The sequence below is a fragment of the Paroedura picta genome, chromosome 3 (genome assembly GCF_049243985.1).
Source record: "Paroedura picta isolate Pp20150507F chromosome 3, Ppicta_v3.0, whole genome shotgun sequence".
NCBI classification, from domain to species: domain Eukaryota; kingdom Metazoa; phylum Chordata; class Lepidosauria; order Squamata; family Gekkonidae; genus Paroedura; species Paroedura picta.
In genome coordinates this window covers 4,382,486-4,403,253 of record NC_135371.1, presented here as the reverse complement: position 1 = coordinate 4,403,253, position 20,768 = coordinate 4,382,486, and the positions used below count along the sequence as shown (strand labels likewise).

Here is a 20,768-nt window from a genome sequence, read left to right as displayed (position 1 = left end):
GGGCTGAGAGAGCTCTGACAGAACAGTTCTAACAGGACTGTGGTGGGCCCAAGGTCAGCCAGCTGGCTGCATGTGGAGGTGGAATGGGGACTCAAATGTGGTTCTCCAGATGAGAGGCCGCCACTCTGTATGCCTGGGCATACAGATTAACACAGAGACTAACACAGAGAGACCCTACCAATTTCCCTGGAAGGGTATCTGAAGAAGTAAACAGTGTCGCATGCAAGCTCTTCCCCTGCCAGAAATTGTGTTAATATTGGAAGTGCTTCCAGACACTTGGTCTTTTCTACTGCTACAGACAAACATGGCGAGATCTTGATCTAAGTCCAGATCAGTACTCGTACAGACACGCAGCAGGCAGACTCCTCTGTGGGTATTTGTACTGTGCCTTTACAGATTGACAAATTGAGCAGTGCCTTGTGCAATCTCATCCCCTGCCAAAATTTTAGTTAGTCTTTGAGCGCTCCTGGATTCTTCCGCTTTTCTTATTCTCGTACTTCAGGTATGGCTGCTCAAAGTGTTTTGGAGATCCCTCTTTTTTTGTTTTTCAGTTGGTAAACCCTGTAAAATAGGTGGGGGTTGCCAACTTTTTTTAAGAACAGGGAGGGGTTTCCAAAGGGTTTTGTTCAGAATCAGACTACCTGCTAGGTAGAAGAAAAGCATGGGGAAGGGGGCTGGTCAAATTGCCCTTTGCAGGTTGGGCTTACCTTCAGTGACCAGGTACTCCCATTGTAGTGAGGAGCACATGAGGGAAGAGGCCAATCACAGAGCATCTTCACACACAAAAGACCCAGGGCCTTAAAAGACTTGGCAGGGCTGAGAACAGTTCTTTTGTTCCAGCAGCCAAAGCACCAAGGCTTCCTGCTCAGGTAAGCTGGCCTTTATTTCTCCCTAGCCACGCACATGTTGGGGGGGGGGGAGAGGAGAATATTGTCTAGTTTCTTACATGACTAAGCTTGATGTACTGGGCTAGTCGAAGTTCTCTTAGAGTTGTTGCCAAACAGTTCTCTCAGAGCTCTCTTAGCCCCACCTACCACTGTTGTGGGGAGAGGAAGGGAAAGCGATTATAAGCTGCTTTGAGACTCCTTTGGGCAGTGAAAAGCGGGGTATAAAAACCAATTCTTATTCTCCTGCTAACCAGGTAGCTTTTCAAAGGGATAAAGACACAAACATCTCCCATATTTTTATTTGAATAAATTTTTGTTGGTCTTAAAGGTCCTTTTAAGACTCTGATTTTGTTATGCTACTTCAGACCAACACGGCTACCCACTTGAATTCATCTCCAGCAGTATAAGATTAGCAAAAATGTCTGAAGGACAGGAATGTATAGATAAATATTTTTTAATTTGGATGTCTGTCCATGTCCACAAGGGTTAATGGTGTGAACACCATTATTTCCCCCCATCTATATCAGATATTTTCCCCCATCTCTATCAGATATATCTATTTTTCGTGCTTCTTTGTTTTAGTGTTGTGTTAATATTCTGATTTTTTTTGTTTAAGTAATATTTTTGTAACCTATCCAGGTTTTTATTAGTTGTCATTAGTTTTGTGGCTTTTAGTTTCTGTATATTATCTATACGGGTCAAATTGACTGAATAAATCGGCTACTGCTTCCCTTGGAGGACATTGGGTCAAACAATAGCCAGCTTTTCACATTCTCTTTGTCCTTTGCAGGGAAAATCCCCCTCCTCCTCCTCCCCAGCAAACACAGCATGTCTGCCGGAAGTCCCCTAAAGCATCTTTCAAAGCAAGCAGGTATCTCTTTGTTGTTGTTTTCCTCTTTAGGCTTCAGTTTGGGAAAAGAGTCAACAACATGGGTTTAAAAAAAAATAGGTAGGGAAATTTCTGGAATTTGGAGGCGGAGTCTGTGGAGAACAGCATTGGGGCAAGGGAGACCCTGAGCAAAGTGTAAGGCCAAAGATTTTACCTCTCAGAGCAGCCATTTTCTCCCTAGGGGGGTTGGACTAGATGACCCAGGAGGTCTCTTCCAGCTTTATTATTCTATGATTCATCTCGGTTGTCCAGAGAGCAGTTGTAATTCTGGGAGAGCTCCAGAGCCTACCTAGAGTTTCAAAAAGCCAAAGCAGCTGGCAGAAAAGGCCATGTGGAGATCCAAAATAAACAAAATACTCTCATGATTTAGCATAGATTGTTAAAGGAATATTTTCCTGCAAGGACAAGTTCTGAACATTCTTAAAACATGTACGTTTTGAAAATTTACAAAACATGTACGTTTGGTATTTATTTATTTATTATATATTTATATGCCACCCTTCCCAAAGGCTCAGGGCGGTTTACATAAAACAGGAACAGTACAGATAACTTCTTTGAATTATTGTATTATAATACAATACAACAGGGCCTGCAAAAAGGAGCTCCTCCACCAGGCATTTGGCTGAAACCAGACGTAATCAACAGCGACCAAGGGCCCCTGCTCCCCCCCACCCCCCCTCAGAATTCAATAAATAAACCACCCCCCTCAGAATCCCATCAATAAGCCCTGGACCTGTTTGTAGTACTATATTGTTATACCGTTATATTGTGCTGTTATTTTGGTTACAATTATTAGTTATCAGTTATACATGTTACAGACTGTTTTATGTATTGTTCTCTGTTATGATGTAAACCGCCCTGAGCCTCCGGGGAGGGCAGTATATAAGTATGATAAATAAATAAATAAATAAATAAAATAAATTATTCATATGTACATATTTTTGAATGTACATTTCTGAACAGGAAAAAAGTTGAGACAGGCTGCATTAGGCTGTTGGAGCGTGTGGCCATACATTTTTATTTGGACTACAGGAGGCCAAAGTCTGTTTAGGGTTGCCAACTCTCGGCTGGGAAAATACCTGGAGATTTTTGGGAGTGGAGCCGGGAGTGGGTGAGATTTGGGGCAAGGAAGGACCTTAGCAAAGTATCATGTTCCCAAGCAGCCCTTTTCTCCAAGGGAACTGAACTCTTTAGTGTGGAGGTGACCTATAAGTTGGAGTCTAGCAGTACCTTTCAGACCAACAACGTTTTATTCCGGATGAAAGCTTTCATGTGCATGCACCTTTCTTCAGATAAAATTCCTCAGAATCAATTGTTTGACATCCTGTGTTTTTTCTGCTGGGAGAGTTTAGTTAAGTGCAATGTCCCCAGAGTACCTGAGGGACCGCCTCCCTGCCTATGCCCCTCAAAGAGCTCTACCCTCCGCCACCACCAACCGGCTAATGGTCTCTGGCTCTAAAGAAGCCCGCCTGGCCTCAACCAGGGCCTGAGCATTCTCTGTCCTGGCCCCCACCTGGTGGAATGAGCTCCTGGAGGAGATCAGGGCCCTGACAGAGCTGAAGGAGTTCCGCAGGGCCTGCAAAAAAGAGCTCTTCCGCCAGGCATTTGGTTGAGACCAGGCATAACCAACATCTGAAAGGCCCCTGCTCCCTCCCTCCCAGAACTCCATCAGTGCACTCTGGACCTGTTTGCACTATTGCACTGTTTGCACTGTTACAATTATCAGTTATTGGTATCAATGTTATGGTTATTTATATATTATGGATTATTTCTTGTATTGTTTATATGTTTTATGTAAACTGCCCTGAGCCTCTGGGGAGGGCAGTATATGAATGAATGAATGAATGAATGAATGAATGAATGAATGAATGAATGAATGAATGAATGAATGAATGAATGAATGAATGAATGAATGAATGAATGAAGCGAATTGTCACTCCGCAGAGAGGGAAGACCTCTCTCAAGGCCTTGTAGCACAAAAGACTACATGGGTCACTCATGGAAGAATAATTCTCTGCAAGCCTTTCTAGTTGCGTTTCCAGGAACATACTTCAAACTGCCAGCAAATGTGGTGTGCGGGGAGGTCGTTTTTAAAACCCACGGGCTTAGCGAGTGAAAACCAAGTACTTAACTATTTGTCGTCTTTTTTTTTCCTGTTCAAGATAACATTCCCCGGAGTGATGGTGACGCTGGGGGTTCCTCACCACCCCACATGTGGGGCAGCAGCTCTGAGGAAAAAAATACCTCCCCGAAGGAGACTCTCTCTAGTGTCATAGAGTATGAAAATGTACAGCCAGGTACTTTTAAATACTTAAATTGCATGATGTTTTGTGGTGTTACTGACAAATGGCAGCCTTTGGAAAGAAGAGGCTGGGTAAAAACAAATAAAACTTGTTGACAGGGTTATTGTGTGTCTGGAAGGGTTAAAATGTTTTGGGTGGTGGAACTCTAAAGGTCCTTTTTCAAGTGTAGGAAGGGAAGAGCTCCATGGTCAGGATCAGGACCTTGTTGTAAAAATGAGTTTTGGGCTGGGTTTCCAATTTAAACCAGCATCCTTTTTAAAATAGGAGAACCAGTCTACGTTTCCATTCGTCTTCCCAGAATCCCAGGCAGAGTAAGCGAGGAAATTTCAGACAGAGACAATGTCAGTGCATCGGTTAATGGTTCTTCTCCACCAGGTCTAGGTGGAACACTCTTTCTGGAGCAGTGGTGCTCTGTCTTCTTGGAGCTCGGGGGTCCACAATGGGAGGCCTTCGGAGTTTGGGACCCATTGCTGGACCTCCTGATGGCCCTTGGGTTTTGGTCACTGTGTAAGACAGAGTGCTGGACTGGATGGGCCAATGTCCTGATCCAGCATGGCTTCTCTTATGTTCTCAAGCCTTTACTGAATTTTTCCCCTCTTTTCTCCTCCAAGCAGGCTGTCTCTCCCCTAATAATGCTCCAAACTGCAGCCCCCCACGAGACCCCTGGGAGACCTCACAGCCTCTGGAGTTTGCCTTCTCTCTTCAGTCCACTAACCAAGCCTCCCACGAGCTCCCCCTTCAACAGAGCCGTGGGAAGGAATCGGCAAACCCACCCAAGCCTGAAGCCCGCGATCAGCTGGAAAGGGAACCTGAGCACCAAACCGAGGCATCGTTTTTGGAAACCTCCGGGGCCACGCCAGCAGAGGGGGCTTACCTTCTGAGCCCAAAGATGAATGATTTTGCCTCCCCCTTGAAGAAACCCCAAATGGCCTTCACCAACCCGAATGCCTTTTTCAAATTGGCGTGCGACAGCATCGCGACGCTTAGGACGACTTTTGATCATTTCATAAATGACAAAATGGAAGCTCTGGGTAAGCTTGCTCCAGCTTTGCTGTGGATGGACGCCCGGTCGTCTCCTGAGGCTTTGGAAGCCACGGAGATTGTCCAGGCCACAGCTGCTTCCTGTGACTACATTGTCAAATTCTTAAATTGGAGCCCCACGCGCCTAAGCATGGAAAGGTGCCCGTGGAGGCCGAGGCCAAGTGGGGCAGGCCGGGCCAGGGGATCCCGGCTCTCACGCCAAAGGAAAGGCAAGTTTTTGAAGCCAGAGAAGTTCTCTCAGAGAGCTATCCTGAAGTTCCTCAGTGCCAAACTGGGCAAATCTGGGCCAAAAAGGAAGCGTGTCGCCCTTAAAGCTTCCAAGTACAACCGGAAAGCTTGAAAGGCAAAAATTATTACAGGCTCATGGTTGTTGCCTCAGCTCTCAGAAGGAGACGACCCCAGTCAACCTCCTTCAGTCACTGTCTTTCCTTGTTTGATTCGATTGGCACATCCCCCAGTAAAATCTTACTGGTCCTTCTCCCTGGTTTTGTGTTTCTTTGCTTCATGTGTATCTTGCCTCACTCCCCAATGGAAACCCAAAGTGTTTTACACCATTCTGCTCCCTTCCATTTTCCTCTCACAACAACCCTGCAAGTGGAAAAGGGCAAGAGTCTAGGAGTGCCTTGAAGACCAACATTTGTGGCAGGGGAGGAGCTTTTGTAGGTCACTGCTCACTTCTTCAAATATGGGCAGGTAGTTGTGAATTTCCTGCATTCTGTAGGGGGTTGGACTAGATGATCCTGGAGGTCCCCCTCCAACTAGATGATTCTAAGGGAACGGTGACTCACAAAAGCTCCTCTCCTGCTGCAAATTGTATTAGTTTTTAAAGGTGTTCCTGGACTCGTGCTCTCTTTTTGCTGCTGTGGACAGACTTACAGCTCCCATATCCTGTGAGGTGGTTTAGGCTGAGAGTGCGCGACTGGCCCAAGGTCACCCAGGGAGGTTCTGTGGCGCCAATGGAGATTCGAACCCAAGTCTCCCAACTACCAGTCCAACACTCTCAACCGCTAAACCACACTGGCTTTTTCACACGTTTCTATTGTAGTTAAATATTTACATATTGGATGCAGTTTTGAGGCCTTGTTGTTTGCTTCCTTTGGTGGTCGTAGGGGGGCCTGTTTGAGTGAAAAGGTGGCATATGTGTTTTGGATAAATTTAGCAAATGGTACTGCAGGTGCTCCTCCAGGTGTCCTGTCCGTAGAACTCCGCAGAACCACCACAAGACTCCCTTCCGCTCGAGGGCTCAAGCCCTGGCGAGGATTGAAATGGTCTCATGTATATCCTTTGACAAGTTCATCAAGTTTGTATGTGAAACTTTGCAACCTGTTTTGGCTTTTAACTCAGCCTGATATTAACGTTTTTTTTAAAACTTTGCTACTGTGTGCACCCTATTATAAATATTGAACTTGACATTTTATTTGATGTAGCTTGATCCTTACACGATTAATCTAATGCTATTAATCTACACTATTAATCTACACCAGGGGTAGTCAAACTGCGGCCCTCCAGATGTCCATGGACTACAATTCCCATGAGCCCCTGCCAGCGAACGCTGGCAGGGGCTCATGGGAATTGTAGTCCATGGACATATGGAGGGCCGCAGTTTGACTACCCCTGATCTACACTATTAATCAAAGCGGCCCTGAGCCCCCGGGGAGGGCGGTATATAAATATAATAATAAATAAAAATAACCTACTGCACAGGGTACTTGTGAGGATGGAATGGGAGCCCAGAACACCACATGGGGTGGATCAGATGGATGGGATTTCAGAGCAAAGGGTTATCGCAAAAATAGCCAATTATTAGGGCATGCATGCCAGATTGTCCATATGATGTTTGGGTGAGGTCTGGGTATTGTGGGAAAGATGGAAAAGAAGGGCTTTTGTACTCAGCTTTTTACTACCCAAAGGAGCCCCAAAGTGGCTTACAATCTCCTACCCTGCCTCTCCCCACAACAGACACTTTGTGAGGTAGGTGAGGCAGAGTTTTCTGAGAGAACCAGGTCTCCCACCAGGCTTCAAATGAAGGAGTGGGGAATGCAACGCTGTTCTCTAGATTAGAGGCCAACGGCAACACCAAACTGGCTCGAAACAAACAAGGAGGGTGCAAAACACTCTTTGTCTAACTGTGAGGTGGACTTTGGAGACAAATCACTCTACTGACAGACTTAACTCTTTAAGTGCTGTAAGAGTAGGGTTGGCCAACTCCGGGTTAGATTGTAAGAGAAGCCATGTTGGATCAGGCCAACGGCCCATCCAGTCCAACACTGTCTCACACAGGGGCCAAAACCCGGCAGGGCCAGGTTTGGGAAATTCAAGATTTTGGGGGTGGAGCCTGAACAGGGTGGGTCTGGGAAGGGGGAAGGTCTCAATGGGGTACAATGCCAGAGAGTTCACCTCCCTCCCAAAGCGGCCATTTTCTCCAGGGTAATTGATCCGTCTAAAGATCAGTTGTAATACCAAGCGATGTCCAGCCGCCTATGAAAGACTGAAGGTTGGTTTTTTTAATGTGGGGGTTAAATGTGTGCAGGTTTTACTAGCACCTGTCTCTTAAGCATGCTGACTACCTTTTGGGTGATGGAAGAAGAGTTGGTTCTTATATGCCGCTTTTTCCCTACCCGAAGGAGGCTCAAAGTGGCTTACATTCGCCTTCCCTTTCCTCTCCCCACAACAGACACCCTGTGGGGTGGGTGAGTCTGAGAGAGCCCTGATATTCCTGCTCGGTCAGAACAGTTTTATCAGTGTCCTGGCGAGCCCAAGGTCACCCAGCTGGCTGCATGTGGGGGAGCGCAGAATCAAACCCGGCACGCCAGATTAGAAGTCCGCACTCCTAACCACTACGCCAAACTGGGGAGGGCTTACAGGAACTGTTGTGAGCCACCCTGAGGTAACCGGTTCAAGATGGTTGGGATGTAACTATGAAAAAAAATAAATAAAATATATTCATTTTATAATTTTATTAGCCACCTTTCTTCCTTGCGGAGCCCAAGGCAGTTTACAATATAAATAAAATACCTAAAACAAATGTTTAAAAAAATGAAAGTGAGGAAGACTGCTTTATTAAATGTGGTTCTAAATAAATAAAACTATTGCAAGCTAGAAGCACTGATGTTACAGTCTTTAGGGTTTTTAATTTTTTGGGAACCCTCCCTTGGGAACTAAACCACTGGGGGAAAAAGAGGTTTAGAAATATTTTAAATATTTTAAATAAATAAGCCTAGCGATTTGCACAAACTTAAAAAAAACAACACCTTGAAGGCAGAAAAACAAACATGAGAACGGAGGCTCATCCCTAGCACAACAAGGTTGTTAAGGTTGTTAAGGGTTGTTTGGAGAATGTATAAAACACAAAGAATTGTGGCTCAGGTGTGCATTATTTGCTTGGCACACAAAAGGCCCCAGTTCAATCTCCAGTTAAAAGGCGCCCAGTGGAAATTATGTAAGACAGGGGTAGTCAACCTGTGGTCCTCCAGATGTCCATGGACTACAATTCCCATGAGCCCCTGCCAGCATTTGTAGTCCATGGACATCTGGAGGACCCCAGGTTGACTACCCCTGATGTAAGACACAAACCATAGACAGCGGCCGTCAGTCAAGAGGAGACAAGACAGATCGATATACCAAGAGTCTGATTTGGTATTAGAAGGCGATGTTATTCAAATATAGAAGAACGGTCCATCATGACTCACCTGCAAATGCATTTTTTCCCACACACAGGTTATTCAAACACACCGTGGCATATTCCAGTCACAGGCTGCGATTTTGCACCGAAACCAGTCCCCTGAGGCAGCTGCGTTATTTCCCCGTGTTTGGAATTCAGCACCTGCAGCATCGTTCGCTCTGCCTTCCCCATCATCTCTCATGTGGATCGTTCTTGAATTCTAGCTGGAGATCTTCCCTTGCTTTGTGAGGCTTCCTTATGCCCTCTGGAGAAACATGTCTCCAAGTCCTCATGACTTACCTCCTCAGGACAACCCAAAGGGCAATCACACAAGCTCGGATTCAATCTGCACATTTTAATGAATTCAGCTCAGTGATCTCCATTTGCTCCTCCAGAGAGACAGAATCCAACCCCTCAGCTTTCAGCATGTGCTGTAAGGCAGTGGTAGTCAACCTGTGGTCCTCCAGATGTTCATGGACTACAATTCCCATGAGCCCCTGCCAGCAAATGCTGGCAGGGGCTCGTGGGAATTATAGTCCATGAACATCTGGAGGACCACAGGTTGACTACCACTGCTGTAAGGCGCACAAGAGAAAGCAGAAAGTTTCTTTTAAGACCGCGCCTGTTGGCTGTCATTATGTAAACACTTGCATTTTTAAAAACCTCACAGACTCCAAAGTTACTTCAAATGATCTGGCTTATAATCACCTTTCCTTCCGCTCCCCACAGCAGACACCCTGAGAGGTCGGTGAGGCTGAGAGAATTACTCTGTGAGAACAGCTCTAACAGGACTACGACTAGGCCGAGGTCACCCAGCTGGCTGCATATGGAGAAGCGGGGAATCAAACTTCACTTGCCAGATTAGAGGCCACCGCCCTTCATCATTACACCAAGCTGGCTTTCCATTCATCTAAGAAATTATCCACACCCCGGGGTGGGCATAATCTGGGCATGGAGCTGGGCTCACTGTGTGTGGGCAAGTAGTTATAAGTTTCCTGCGTTCTGCAGGGGGTTGGACTAGATGACCCTGGGCGTCCCAGCTCTATGATTGAATGTCTCTAGCTCTGAAAGTTCCCAAGCTTGTCTCCCAGCATCTCCAGCGCAAAAGATCAAGCAGCAGGTGACACGAAACACCCTCACGTGAGACCCTGAAGAGCTGCTGCCAGTCTTAAATAGGCAGCTCTGATCTCGATGGACCGAGGGGGGGGCTCTGCACGAAGCAACTTCTTGTGTCCACAAACAGCCTAGTCTGATGTTGGGTGAGGAACGTCTACAGAATGTCTTCCTGGGGCTGGGAATTCCAAGTGGACTGTCCTCCATCCCGAAGGGGAATGAACACCCCCCAGAAACCCCTCCGTGCTACACTTTTTCAGCCCCACAATGCCTCCTGCAAGCACTCTTGGCTCCACATCCCCGTTCTTTGGCATCGTCCATCTCCCAGGGTTACAAAAACACACATCTTCATTGATACCCTGTTGTCGAAAATAAGAACCCACAGCAAGCTTGAGGCAAAAAAAAAAAAAACTCGTGGCAGCTTTTCACTACCCAAAGGAGTCCCAAAGCAATTTACAAACACCTTTCCCTTCCTCTCCCCCACAAAAGGCATCCTGTGAGGTAGGTAGGGTGAAAGAATTCTGAGAGAACTGCTCTGTGAGAACAGCACTAAGAGAACTGTGACTGGCCCAAGGTCATCCAGGTGGCTGCATAAGGAAGAGTGGAGAATCAAGCCCAGTTCTCCAGGCTAAGAAGAGTTGTTGTTTTTTTTTTAATTCCCTGCTTTTCACTACCCAAAGGAGTCCCAAAGCGGTTTACAAACCCCTTTCCCTTCCTCCCCCCACAACAGACACCCTGTAAGTCAGGTAGGGTGAGGGAGCTCTGGGAGAACTGGGTACGGCCCAAGGTCATCCACAGCAGGCCGCATGTGGAGGAATGAAGAATCAAACCATTCTCAGATTAGATGCCGCTCCAAACCAGACCCTGTGGCTAAGAGAACGAGGTCAGAGTCCAAGGGCACCTTTAAGATCAACCTTTCAACCAAGGTGTAAGTTTTCTTGTGCGCAGCAGAAGTGTGTTGTGCACACAAAAGCTTACACCTTGAATCAAATGTTGTTGGTCTTCCAAGGTGCCCTGGACCCACATTTTGTTCTGCTGCTTCAGACCAAGACGGCGAGCCCCTTGGATCTCCCTTGCAGCTACTTGTGAACCTCTGGCCCAGCCCTTCATCCGACCCCCACTTGAAGCTCCGGAGCCCAAGATGCAGAGGGGCAATTTTAGTGGGGCGTCCTAAGAAATTTCCTAATGGCGACAGCAGCTCAACAACACACTCGGTAGTGACCCAGAGTGACTGGAGAGAGGTGCTCTCCCTGACTGCAGGTCAAGAAGCCAGAGCTGGACACCCCTCTGCGCAGAACGTTCCAGCTTTGGATTTCCCGCAAAGGCTCTTTCCATCTCTGGAGTCCTATTTCCCTGTACGAGGTCCATCGTAGCTACTAGCCATGGGGGCTAATGGGAGCCTCCACATTCAGTGGCAATCAACCTCTGGATACCAGCGCTTTGGGCCATCAGGGGAAGGCCTTGGCCTATATTCCTAGAGCTGCTGGTCATGGGGGACTAAGGGGAGCCTCCACATTGAGGCAGTCAACTTCTGGATATCAGCTTCAGACTCCGTGCCATGTGGCTGGCCCTCCAGAGGAACTGTACGAGGCAGATAGACCCCGTGAGCCTTTTTGATGCCCTTATGGCTGAGAAGAACCTCCATATTCAGGGGCACTAAGCCTCTGAGTTTCAGAGCCAGGTGGAAACATCAGGTCTCTGTGCCCTGTGATTGGCCCTCCAGAGGAACTGGTTGGCCACTGTGAGACAGGATGCTGGGCTAGATGGACCCCTGGTCTGATCCAGCAGAGCCCTTCTGATGTTCTTATGTGGCCACGATCCCTCCACATGTTGACTGAACATAGGGAAATGGAGCATGGGATCACCAGCTCATGAGTATGGTGACACAGAGTCCACACCCCTGTGATGGAGGATGTTTTTGGAACACGGCCAGTAACAAGGAGGGAGTATTGCTGGGGCACCACCTCTATGTGGGGAATCTATTCATGAAAGGCTAATCGCACAGAGGTGGGGGTGTGGCCAGCATACTCCCTTCTCTGCTTATTCTGTCCCCAGCCGGAGGAAATCACGCCCAGTTTGGGTTGGGATGAGGGTGAGCCTCAGTCCCCAAGCTCCCTAATCAGCTCCCTGATCCTCATGCCCCCACTTACCGGCTTGGGACAGAAAAATGCCAGCACATCAGACAGAAAACCCAATTAGCTCTTGTGCTATCAAAACCAGTGAGCTTAACAATGCATAGGATCAGGTTAAAATGGCTCTACATGTCTGCGCATTATCTATGATTTTTTTCTGGCAGACAGAAAGCTAGGAGCAGAAAAAGAAATAACACATTTTCCCACTTTAACAAGAAAACCCCCTTGTCTAGTCACCTGGAGTGACCATTCTTTAGGCTTTCACAATTAACGTCCTTCCCAGTGGAAAAGCTGCTCTCTCTGTTCCTTGTCTCTTGCCTGCCCCTGACTTGCCCTCCCCTCTAGAACCTCTTCTCTTGTGAAATCTGTTTGGCTTTGCTGATTGGAAAGCTTCTATGTCAGTTTCTTAGCTCCTGCTCTTTCTTTCTCTGACATCTTTGAACACTCTGACCAGGATGCCAGGCCCTAGGAAAAATGAACTGGACTAATGAATGGGGCTTTTCAAGTTTGTTTGTCGGGGCAGAGAATGCACATCTGTAGGTACACTTCACCAGAGCACAGAACTGAGAGGATGCATGTCTAACCGAAACTGCCCTGCTGTCCCAAATGTCAGAATAAATACTGCTTCTCTTCTCTGTGCGTCCGCTCATGCTTAACAAGGTGTGCAGTCTGACGGAAGCTCTTCCCACAGGCTGAACAGGTATAGGGTTTCTCTCCCGTGTGGATTCTCTGATGCCTGATAAGGTGTGACAGGCAGGTGAAGCTATAATTGCATTCCAAACATTTGTGCGGCTTCTTCCCTGTAGTACTTCTCTTGCGGTTGTTAAGCTTAAGAGAATGCCTCTTCTCACACTTAAAGCATTTATGCACTTTCTCTCCTGCAGGCGAGACCTCACATCTTCCATAGTCTGTCCCCTGGCCCAGATTCTGTCCACAATCTGAACAGGAAAGTGGCTTTGCTTCTGGGTGGCGGGCTCTCTGATGTCTGTTAAGGCTTGACAGGTGGAGAAATGTTTTCTCGCAAATGGGGCAGGTAATCTTTTGTGTCTTTTCACATACCCGCTGGCGGACAGATCTCTCTAAGAAGTCCCCATTCTGGCCAACGGATGACCTTTGTTTCCGAGTCTCTGTTAGCCTTTTTTCATCCCCTTTCTTTCTTGGTTGATTTCCAGGGATGTCTCCTGCCTTGAGGGGTGCCCAAAGGTGATTCCTGTCATTCTCAATCACCCATTCACCTCCTGCTGTAATGAACAGATAAATTTAGTGGGAGAGAGAAGGAGAACAAAGACATGTGACTCAAGGGTTGACAATTTCCATTCTGGTCTAACCTACCAAACAAGGGTGGTTGTGAAGATAAAATCCTAAGAATCATAGAGTTGGAAGGGGCCAAACGGGCCATCTAGTCCAACCCCTTGCTCAATGCAGGATCAGCCTCAAGCATCCAGGAGAGGGATCTGTCCAGCCGTTGCTTGAAGACCCCCGGTGAGGGGGAGCTCACCTCCTCCTTAGGCAGTCGATTTCACCGCTTAACTACTCTGTAGGGGCGCGGGGACCAATCCCTGTGAGGAAAGGCTATCAGTGGCTACTAGCCATGCTGACTGAGGGGAACCTCCCCATGCATAGGCACTCAGCCGCTGAATCCCAGAGCCAGGCAGCTACCTCTGGAGAAGGCCCAAGAAGAAGAGAACAATGCTAAGAAGCTAGAATGTAACCTGGATCGGATGAAACTAGAAGGGCTCTGGAAATTGTTATGTTGAGGCAGATATTGCATACTTGAATAGCATACTTGGGAACTCATCTTCAAATATTTGAAGGGCTGTCATATAAAATATGGAGCAGAGTTGTTTTGTTGCCCCAGGGGTTCGGGCCAGAATCAATGGATTAAAATTAATTCAAAGGAAATTTTGGCTAAACATCCGGAATAAGTTCCTGACAGTTAGAGCGGTTCCTCAGTGGAACAGGCTTCCTCGGAAGGTGGTGGGTTCTCCTTCTTTGGAAGTTTATAAGCAAAGGCTAGATAGTCATCCGGCAGACATGCTGATCTTATGAACTTAGGCAGATGGGGAGTGAGTGTGCAGGAAGAGATGTGCCAGTGTTTGCCTCTTGGGACCATTCCTTGTCTAACCAGCGAATTGCTAATCACCACTGAGGGATGGTAGGTGAATTTCCTCCAGGCCAGGCTGGATTCTGGAGATTTTTGGTATGGGGGGGGGTCACTTGGGCATGAAACTGGGGTCACTATAGGTGGGCAGGTAATGGTAAGTTCCTGCATTGTGCAGGGGGTTAGACTGGATGACCCTGGAGATCCCTTCCAACTCTATGATTCTATGACTGGCTCAAGGTCACCCAGCTGCCTGCATGTGGGGGTGGGGACTTATTCTGCAAGGTGCTCCCAGACACTTGTTCTTTTGTACTGTTACAGTTAGACTAACATAGCAGCCCATCTTGTGCAAAGTCCAGATCAGTAACTTGTACAGAGACATAACAGGAAGGAAGGAAGGAAGGAAGGAAGGAAGGAAGGAAGGAAGGAAGGAAGGAAGGAAGGAAGGAAGGAAGGAAGGAAGGAAGGAAGGAAGGAAGGAAGGAAGGAAGGAAGGAAGGAAGGAAGGAAGGAAGGAAGGAAGGAAGGAAGGGTCTATTTTATTTATTGACTTCATTTGTACCCAATTTTTGGCCCCAAATAGGAGCCCAGAGCAGCTTCTCTTTCCCCTCCATCTTTTCCCCTCGGTGCTTCCAGGGCACCCTGTCTTTCTCTCACCTGTGTGGGTCTTCAGGTGTCGGACCAGGTTTTCTCTCCGAGTGAACCTCCGGCCGCAGTCTGTGCAGAGGTGTGCCCTCAGACCTGTGTGGAGCGTCTGGTGGCGTAAAAGGTTGGCTTTCCGGGTGAAGGAGTGCCCACACTCCGCACATTTGTGGGATCTCGGCCCTGTGAGGATCCTCTGGCGTCTGCTAACACGGAGTTTGGGGCCAAAGCGTTTCCTGAAGACAGTGTTCTCTCTTGCCCGTGGGGGCGAGACGGCGGTCTCAAGACAGTCATCCCGGCTACCCCCAGTCGCCGAATTCCTCCACACCTCTGCTGGGCTTTGTTCCCATGTCTCCGGTCCACCCGGATCTTCAAAATCCACATCCAGCTCTTCCCAGTCAGGCCTTTCGACGCTGTCCATGTTCAGCAGGGCCTCACCTCCTGGGACGGAGAAGAAAAGAGAAAGACAAGCCCTCAGATTCCTCAGGAAAGCTTGCTGGGCAGCCTTGGGCTGGTCATGCTCTCAGCCTAGCCTACCTTACAAGGTTGTGTAAGGAGAAGGTTTAAAGAACAAGGCAAGGGAGTTGGGTCCCATTAGGGGGAGAAAATGGGTCAAATAAATAAATAAATCCCCCAGGGCCTGAGACAATTATTAATTAACTGGCTTTTTTCTTTGCTTAAAAAAAGGTAAAGGTAAAGGTCTCCCCTGTGCAAGCACTGGGTAATGTCTGACCCTTGGGGTGACGCCCTCCAGCGTTTTCATGGCAGACTCAATACGGGGTGGTTTGCCAGTGCCTTCCCCAGTCATCACCGTTTACCCCCCAGCAAGCTGGGGACTCATTTTACCGACCTCGGAAGGATGGAAGGCTGAGTCGACCTTGAGCCTGCTGCTGGGATCGAACTCCCAGCCTCATGGGCAGACAGCTTCAGACAGCATGTCACTGCCTTACCACTCTGCGCCACAAGAGGCTCTTTTGCTTAAAAACACACACACAATTTTCCATTTTTCCGCAATATTTTTTTTTGTTACAGGTAGACACTCAGAGAGACAGCTTGGTGTAGCTGTTAGAAACATCAGCCTCTAATCTGATGAAGTAGCTTTGATTCTTCACTCCTTAACATGCAGCCGGCTGGGTGACCCTCAGCGACTCACAGTTCTCTCAAAACTGTTCTCACAGAGCAGTCCTGTCAGAGCTCCTTCAGCCCCATCTACCTCACAGGGTGTCTATTGCAGGGAGAGGAAGGGAATGTGGTTGTAAGCCGCTCTGAGACTCCTTCGGGTAGGAAGAAGCGGGGTACAAAAATACAGCTCCTTTTCTTCTCTATATACATTAAATCAGGGGTAGTCAAACTGCGGCCCTCTAGATGTCCATGGACTAAAATTCCCAGGAGCCCCCTGCCAGCGAATGCTGGCAGGGGGCTCCTGGGAATTGTAGTCCATGCACATCTGGAGGGCCGCAGTTTGACTACCCCTGCATTAAATAAATATAATAATAATAATAAAAGGAAAGGCAGAATACAAATAAATCTTCCTAAGGAAGTCTTTTAATTGTGAACCGCCACGAGACGGTACTCCCACGAGTGGCGGCATATAAATTAAAATATAAATAAATAAATATATCCATTTTATATAACGATCTGAGAAGCTACAATACCTGCCTTAGCTGCCCCCCCCCCCAGAGGTTGGACAGATGGCAAGCCGAGGAAGGGCCTTCCCAGCCACAGCCCCCAAACATCCAGTTTCTTCCCCAGGGAGATCTGTCTAGCAATTGTTGCTTTATTATCGTACTCAACTCTGAGCCTTCGGGAAAGGGCAGAACAGAAATCTAATAAATAAATTACTGAGGGATTTTTGTTACAGGGACCTTCTGGGACCTTCTGCATGCTGAGCAGATGCTCTTCCTAAATGAACCTGCCTTTTAGAGAGTGAGACCCTTGTTCTACCACAGCCTTTCCACTGCAGCTGGCGGGGACTGAACCTGGAACCATCGGCATGCCAAACAGATGCTCCCAAGCTGAGTCAGGGCCCCAACCCCGATTAATTAATTCTGGATATCACGTAGGTCGGCTGTTTGGCAGAGAAAAAGGGATTTTGTACCCAGCCAGCCAGCATCTTGGTCACCCTCTTGCTTCACCTCCTTGTACAGGTCCAGGAAATCTGGGTCCATGCTGGAGAAACCCACCGCCGCCTCCACAGACGGATCCAGCACCTGGAACAGCAGAAGAGAGCATCGGTCAGGGCAAAGGAGGATGCCTGGAGCTGGGAAGGACGGCTCAAGGACCTCTCGGCTCACCTGCAGTTCCCTCTCTCTGGCCTTCTGTGGGCCCATCAGGAAATCCTCGGCCAGGGCCACCGCCTGGAAGCAACTATCTGGGTGGCCTTCCAGGACCCAGCTCTGGATCTCCAGGGGCAGGATGGCCAGGAATTGCTCCAGCACCAGCAGCTCCAGGATCTGCTCCTTGGTGCGTCTCTCCGGCTGCAGCCATTGACAGCAAAGTTCCCAGAGGCGGATGTACACCTCACGGGGCCCCTCAGCTTCCTGGTAGCGGAACTGCCTGAAGTGTTGGCGTTGCACTTCTCCATCCATGACACCCTCGCTTAGAGTCTCCCCCTCTGCTTCTGAACCATCTCCTCTTTCCCCGCTGGCTACAATGCTCGAGACAGTTGGGGGTCCCTCACCCGGGCCTTGATAAAGGCCAAGGGTCGCCTCTCCTCCAGGCCAGCTGCTGGAACCAGCCCCCGATTCTGAAGGGACCAGAGAGGATCTGGTTACTTCCCACCGCATGGTCTTTGGTGACTCCGGGTTCCTGCAATGAGGGGCATGAACTGATTTTAGGAACTCCTGCCACTGGACTTCCCAGGTGTGGGCCAATCCCTCCTCTGCTTCCTGGCTCCCCTGTTCTGAAGGGACCCAACCCACAAACTCGCCGGTGGTCCCATCCTGGGCCACATGCAGGGTCTTTCCAGCTATTTTGATCCCCTCATCTTCCACAGACTCAAAGAGGAGACCCACAGTTGTCACTGCCTCCTGCTCCGAGGACATTTCCTCCCGTCACATCCAACCTCAGCTTCCCTTCCTGCATCCGAGCAGTAAGGGGCAGGATGCTTCCCTCTCTGGGCCAGAATTAGTCCATTTCGGCAGACTAGGCCCCAAGGAAGTGGGCCGGGGAGGTCTCGAGAAACGAGGGGCTACCAGGCGTTCCCAGCCCCCATGCCCCTCTTCCGTGAGAGAAAAAAGCCACTTCACCCTGGAAAAGGAAAAGAGGAACTTCGTGAGAGGCACAATAATCGTAATAATAGATTTATTTGTACTCTGCCCTTCCTTGTATTATTTATTTAATTTATATACCGCATTCGTTTGTGGCTCAAGGCGGTGTACAACAATCATTCCGCATCAAACATAAATATTTTTAAAAACTTAAAATGATAATTTTAATATTAATAATATTAATTTAATATTAATATTAAATAATAATTTAATATTAATAATAGCACAATATTAAAAACTTCAACATCTCAGTACGGCTAAGCAGCTTCTTCAGATGTAGCTTATCAGCAGATATTCTGCATGGGGGGTTTATTTGATGGTACTGGAATGACTGGTCCAACCAAATTGTTGGCAGAAAAGCTCCGTCTTGCAGGGACTGAGGCAGCTCTGACAGGGCCCGGATCTCCTGTGGGAACTCATCCCACCAAGCGAGGGCCGGGGCTGGAAACATCCTGGCCCTGGTTGAGGCCAGACATACTTTCCTCAGGCCAGGGAATCCTAGGCTGTTGGAGTTTACAGAGCACAAAGCTCTTTGGGGGACGTAGGCAGAGAGGTGGTCCCTTAAGTATGCCTTGGTCAGGTCAGGGCGGCTAACAAATACATATAAATCAGGCATTAAAACATTAGAGCATTTTAACATTTAAACACCACTTCCTTCTGGTAATTTGAGCCTTTCTGAGGGTGCACGCCTTGAATAAATCTTTGTTGGTCTTAAAGGTGCAATTGGACTCTGATTTTATTGTGCTACTTCAGACTAACACGGCTACTCATTTGAATCTAATCTTGTGAGGCAGTTTGGGATGAGGGAGTTCTGAGAGAACTGCTCTCACCCAGCTGGTTGCATATGGAGGAGCAGACTCTCCATATTAGAAGCCACTGCTCCTAACCACCACACCAAGCTGGCTCTCTGAGAGGGTCTAGAGGTGGTGGTGGGGAACCCTTTATTTTATTTCTTTTATTTTCTTGCTCTTAGCCCACCCTTTTCCTGGGCTCCAAGATCACTGCAGATGGGGATTGCAGCAAAGAAATTAAAAGACGCTTGCTCCTGGGGAGGCAAATCTAGATGGCAAATCTAGACAGCATCCTAAAAAGCAGAGACATCACCCTGCCAAGTAAAGTGCATCTAGTCAAGGCTATGGGGCAATGTATGGCTGTGAAAGTTGGACCATAAGGAAGGCCGAGCGTCAAAGAATTGAGACTTTTCAACTTTGGTGCTGGAGAAGACTCTTGCGAGTCCCTTGGACTTCAAGGCAAACAAACTGGTCAGTCCTAAAGGAGATCAGCCCGGACTGCTCCTTAGAAGGCCAGATCCTGAAGATGAAACTCAAATACTTTGGCCACCTCATGAGAAGGAAGGACTCCCTGGAGAAGAGCCTAATGCTGGGAGTGATCGAGGGCAAAAGAAGAAGGGGACGACAGAGAATGAGGTGGATGGATGGAGTCACTGAAGCAGTAGGTGCAAGTTTAAATGGACTCCGGGGAATGGTAGAGGACAGGAAGGTCTGGAGGATCATTGTCCATGGGGTCGCGATGGGTCGGACACGACTTCGCACCTAACAGCAACAAAAGCCCACCCTTCTCCAAGGGCATCAGGCCTTTTTCATAAAATTGCAATTAAAACATTACATTTCTCACAAATGCACACGGTAGACTGGCTTCCCTCCCCTTGCAAAGCTTGAGTAAGGAAGGTCCCCTTCCCCACCGCGGAGGACGGGCTAATCCAGGGGTAGTCAAACTGCGGCCCTCCAGATGTCCATGGACTACAATTCCCAATTCGCTGGCAGGGGCTCCTGGGAATTGTAGTCCATGGACATCTGGAGGGCCGCAGTTTGACTACCCCTGGGCTAATCCTTCAGGGGCCAGCCCAAACTCCTGGGTGGGCATCATCCATCAGCTGCAGGGCGAGCAGAGGCCAGAGGCGCATCGGGGATCGCGGGCGAAGGAGGCTCGGGGGAATCAGGGGCTTCTCCGGGGAGCGAAGCGGGAGCCGCGCCTCCTTGGGGGGGTCTCGCCTGGGCCAGCCTGCGCCCCCTCCCCAGTATCCCCAATTGGTCTTTTTTGGGGGGGAGGGAGGGGGTCTTTCTCCCGCGCAGAGCCTCCCCCCCCCCCCTCCTCCTCCCGCCACCCCCGAAACCCCCTTTAATTTCATTTTTGAAACTCACCGCTCCCACGTGGACGCCGGCCAGCATCCCGGGGCGGCTGAGCCATTCAAAGTGCAGCGTCTGTCTAGGGAAGAGGAGGAGCGAGTCGATGGTTTCGGGGCCCGGGAGAGGTCCCGGCCCGTGGCAACAGGCAGCGCCCTCCGCGTTCCCACGCCGCTCTAGGAACGCCGGACTCGCCGGTGTTAACCCTTTAGTGCGCCCGGCTGTGCCGAAAAGGAGCCTTGGCTCGCCTCCCCCCGTTTGGGATTGTTATCTATGTAGAGCAGGGGTAGTCAAAACTGCGGCCCTCCAGATGTCCATGGACTACAATTCCCATGAGCCACTGTCAGCTGGCAGTGGCTCATGGGAATTGTAGTCCACGGACATCTGGAGGGCCGCAGTTTGACTACCCCTGATGCAGAGATAAGAGAAGAAGGGAGTCACAAAGCGGCATACGCCCAGCTTTCCCTTCCTCTCTCCACAGGCTTGGGTCTCCTTGTGTTAAATCTCTTCATAATTAGGAAAGCGTCCCCCGTCAGTCACTAACCTTTTTATAATCCCCTTTTTGTGAACGGCAATCAAACCCAAA

At 48.7% G+C, this 20,768-nt stretch overlaps 2 protein-coding genes across 4 annotated transcripts; one reads left to right on the top strand and one right to left on the bottom strand.

Moving 5' to 3' along the window:
• Window positions 1-718: 718 nt before the first annotated feature.
• LOC143834099 (uncharacterized) lies at window positions 719-5,598 on the top strand. Of its 2 annotated transcripts, none has more exons than XM_077330691.1 (4): window positions 719-869; window positions 1,678-1,758; window positions 3,939-4,073; window positions 4,694-5,598. In XM_077330691.1, the coding sequence occupies exons 2-4, from the start codon at window positions 1,716-1,718 to the stop codon at window positions 5,458-5,460; spliced, it is 945 nt and encodes a 314-aa protein (XP_077186806.1). In that variant the 5' UTR covers window positions 719-869; window positions 1,678-1,715; the 3' UTR covers window positions 5,461-5,598. The 2 variants fall into 2 exon arrangements, with proteins under 2 accessions (XP_077186806.1, XP_077186805.1); XM_077330690.1 differs by having other exon boundaries at window positions 720-869; window positions 4,691-5,598.
• A 3,727-nt stretch (window positions 5,599-9,325) lies between these two features.
• On the bottom strand, window positions 9,326-20,347 carry LOC143834005 (uncharacterized). Of its 2 annotated transcripts, none has more exons than XM_077330475.1 (5): window positions 20,201-20,347; window positions 17,064-18,018; window positions 16,868-16,979; window positions 14,785-15,210; window positions 9,326-13,267 (listed from the first exon to the last, which is right to left on the bottom strand). In XM_077330475.1, exons 2-5 carry the CDS (start codon window positions 17,811-17,813, stop codon window positions 12,636-12,638), a joined length of 1,920 nt encoding a protein of 639 aa, XP_077186590.1. In that variant the 5' UTR covers window positions 17,814-18,018; window positions 20,201-20,347; the 3' UTR covers window positions 9,326-12,635. The 2 variants fall into 2 exon arrangements, with proteins under 2 accessions (XP_077186590.1, XP_077186591.1); XM_077330476.1 differs by having other exon boundaries at window positions 9,326-13,264.
• Between the last annotated feature and the right edge of the window lie 421 nt (window positions 20,348-20,768).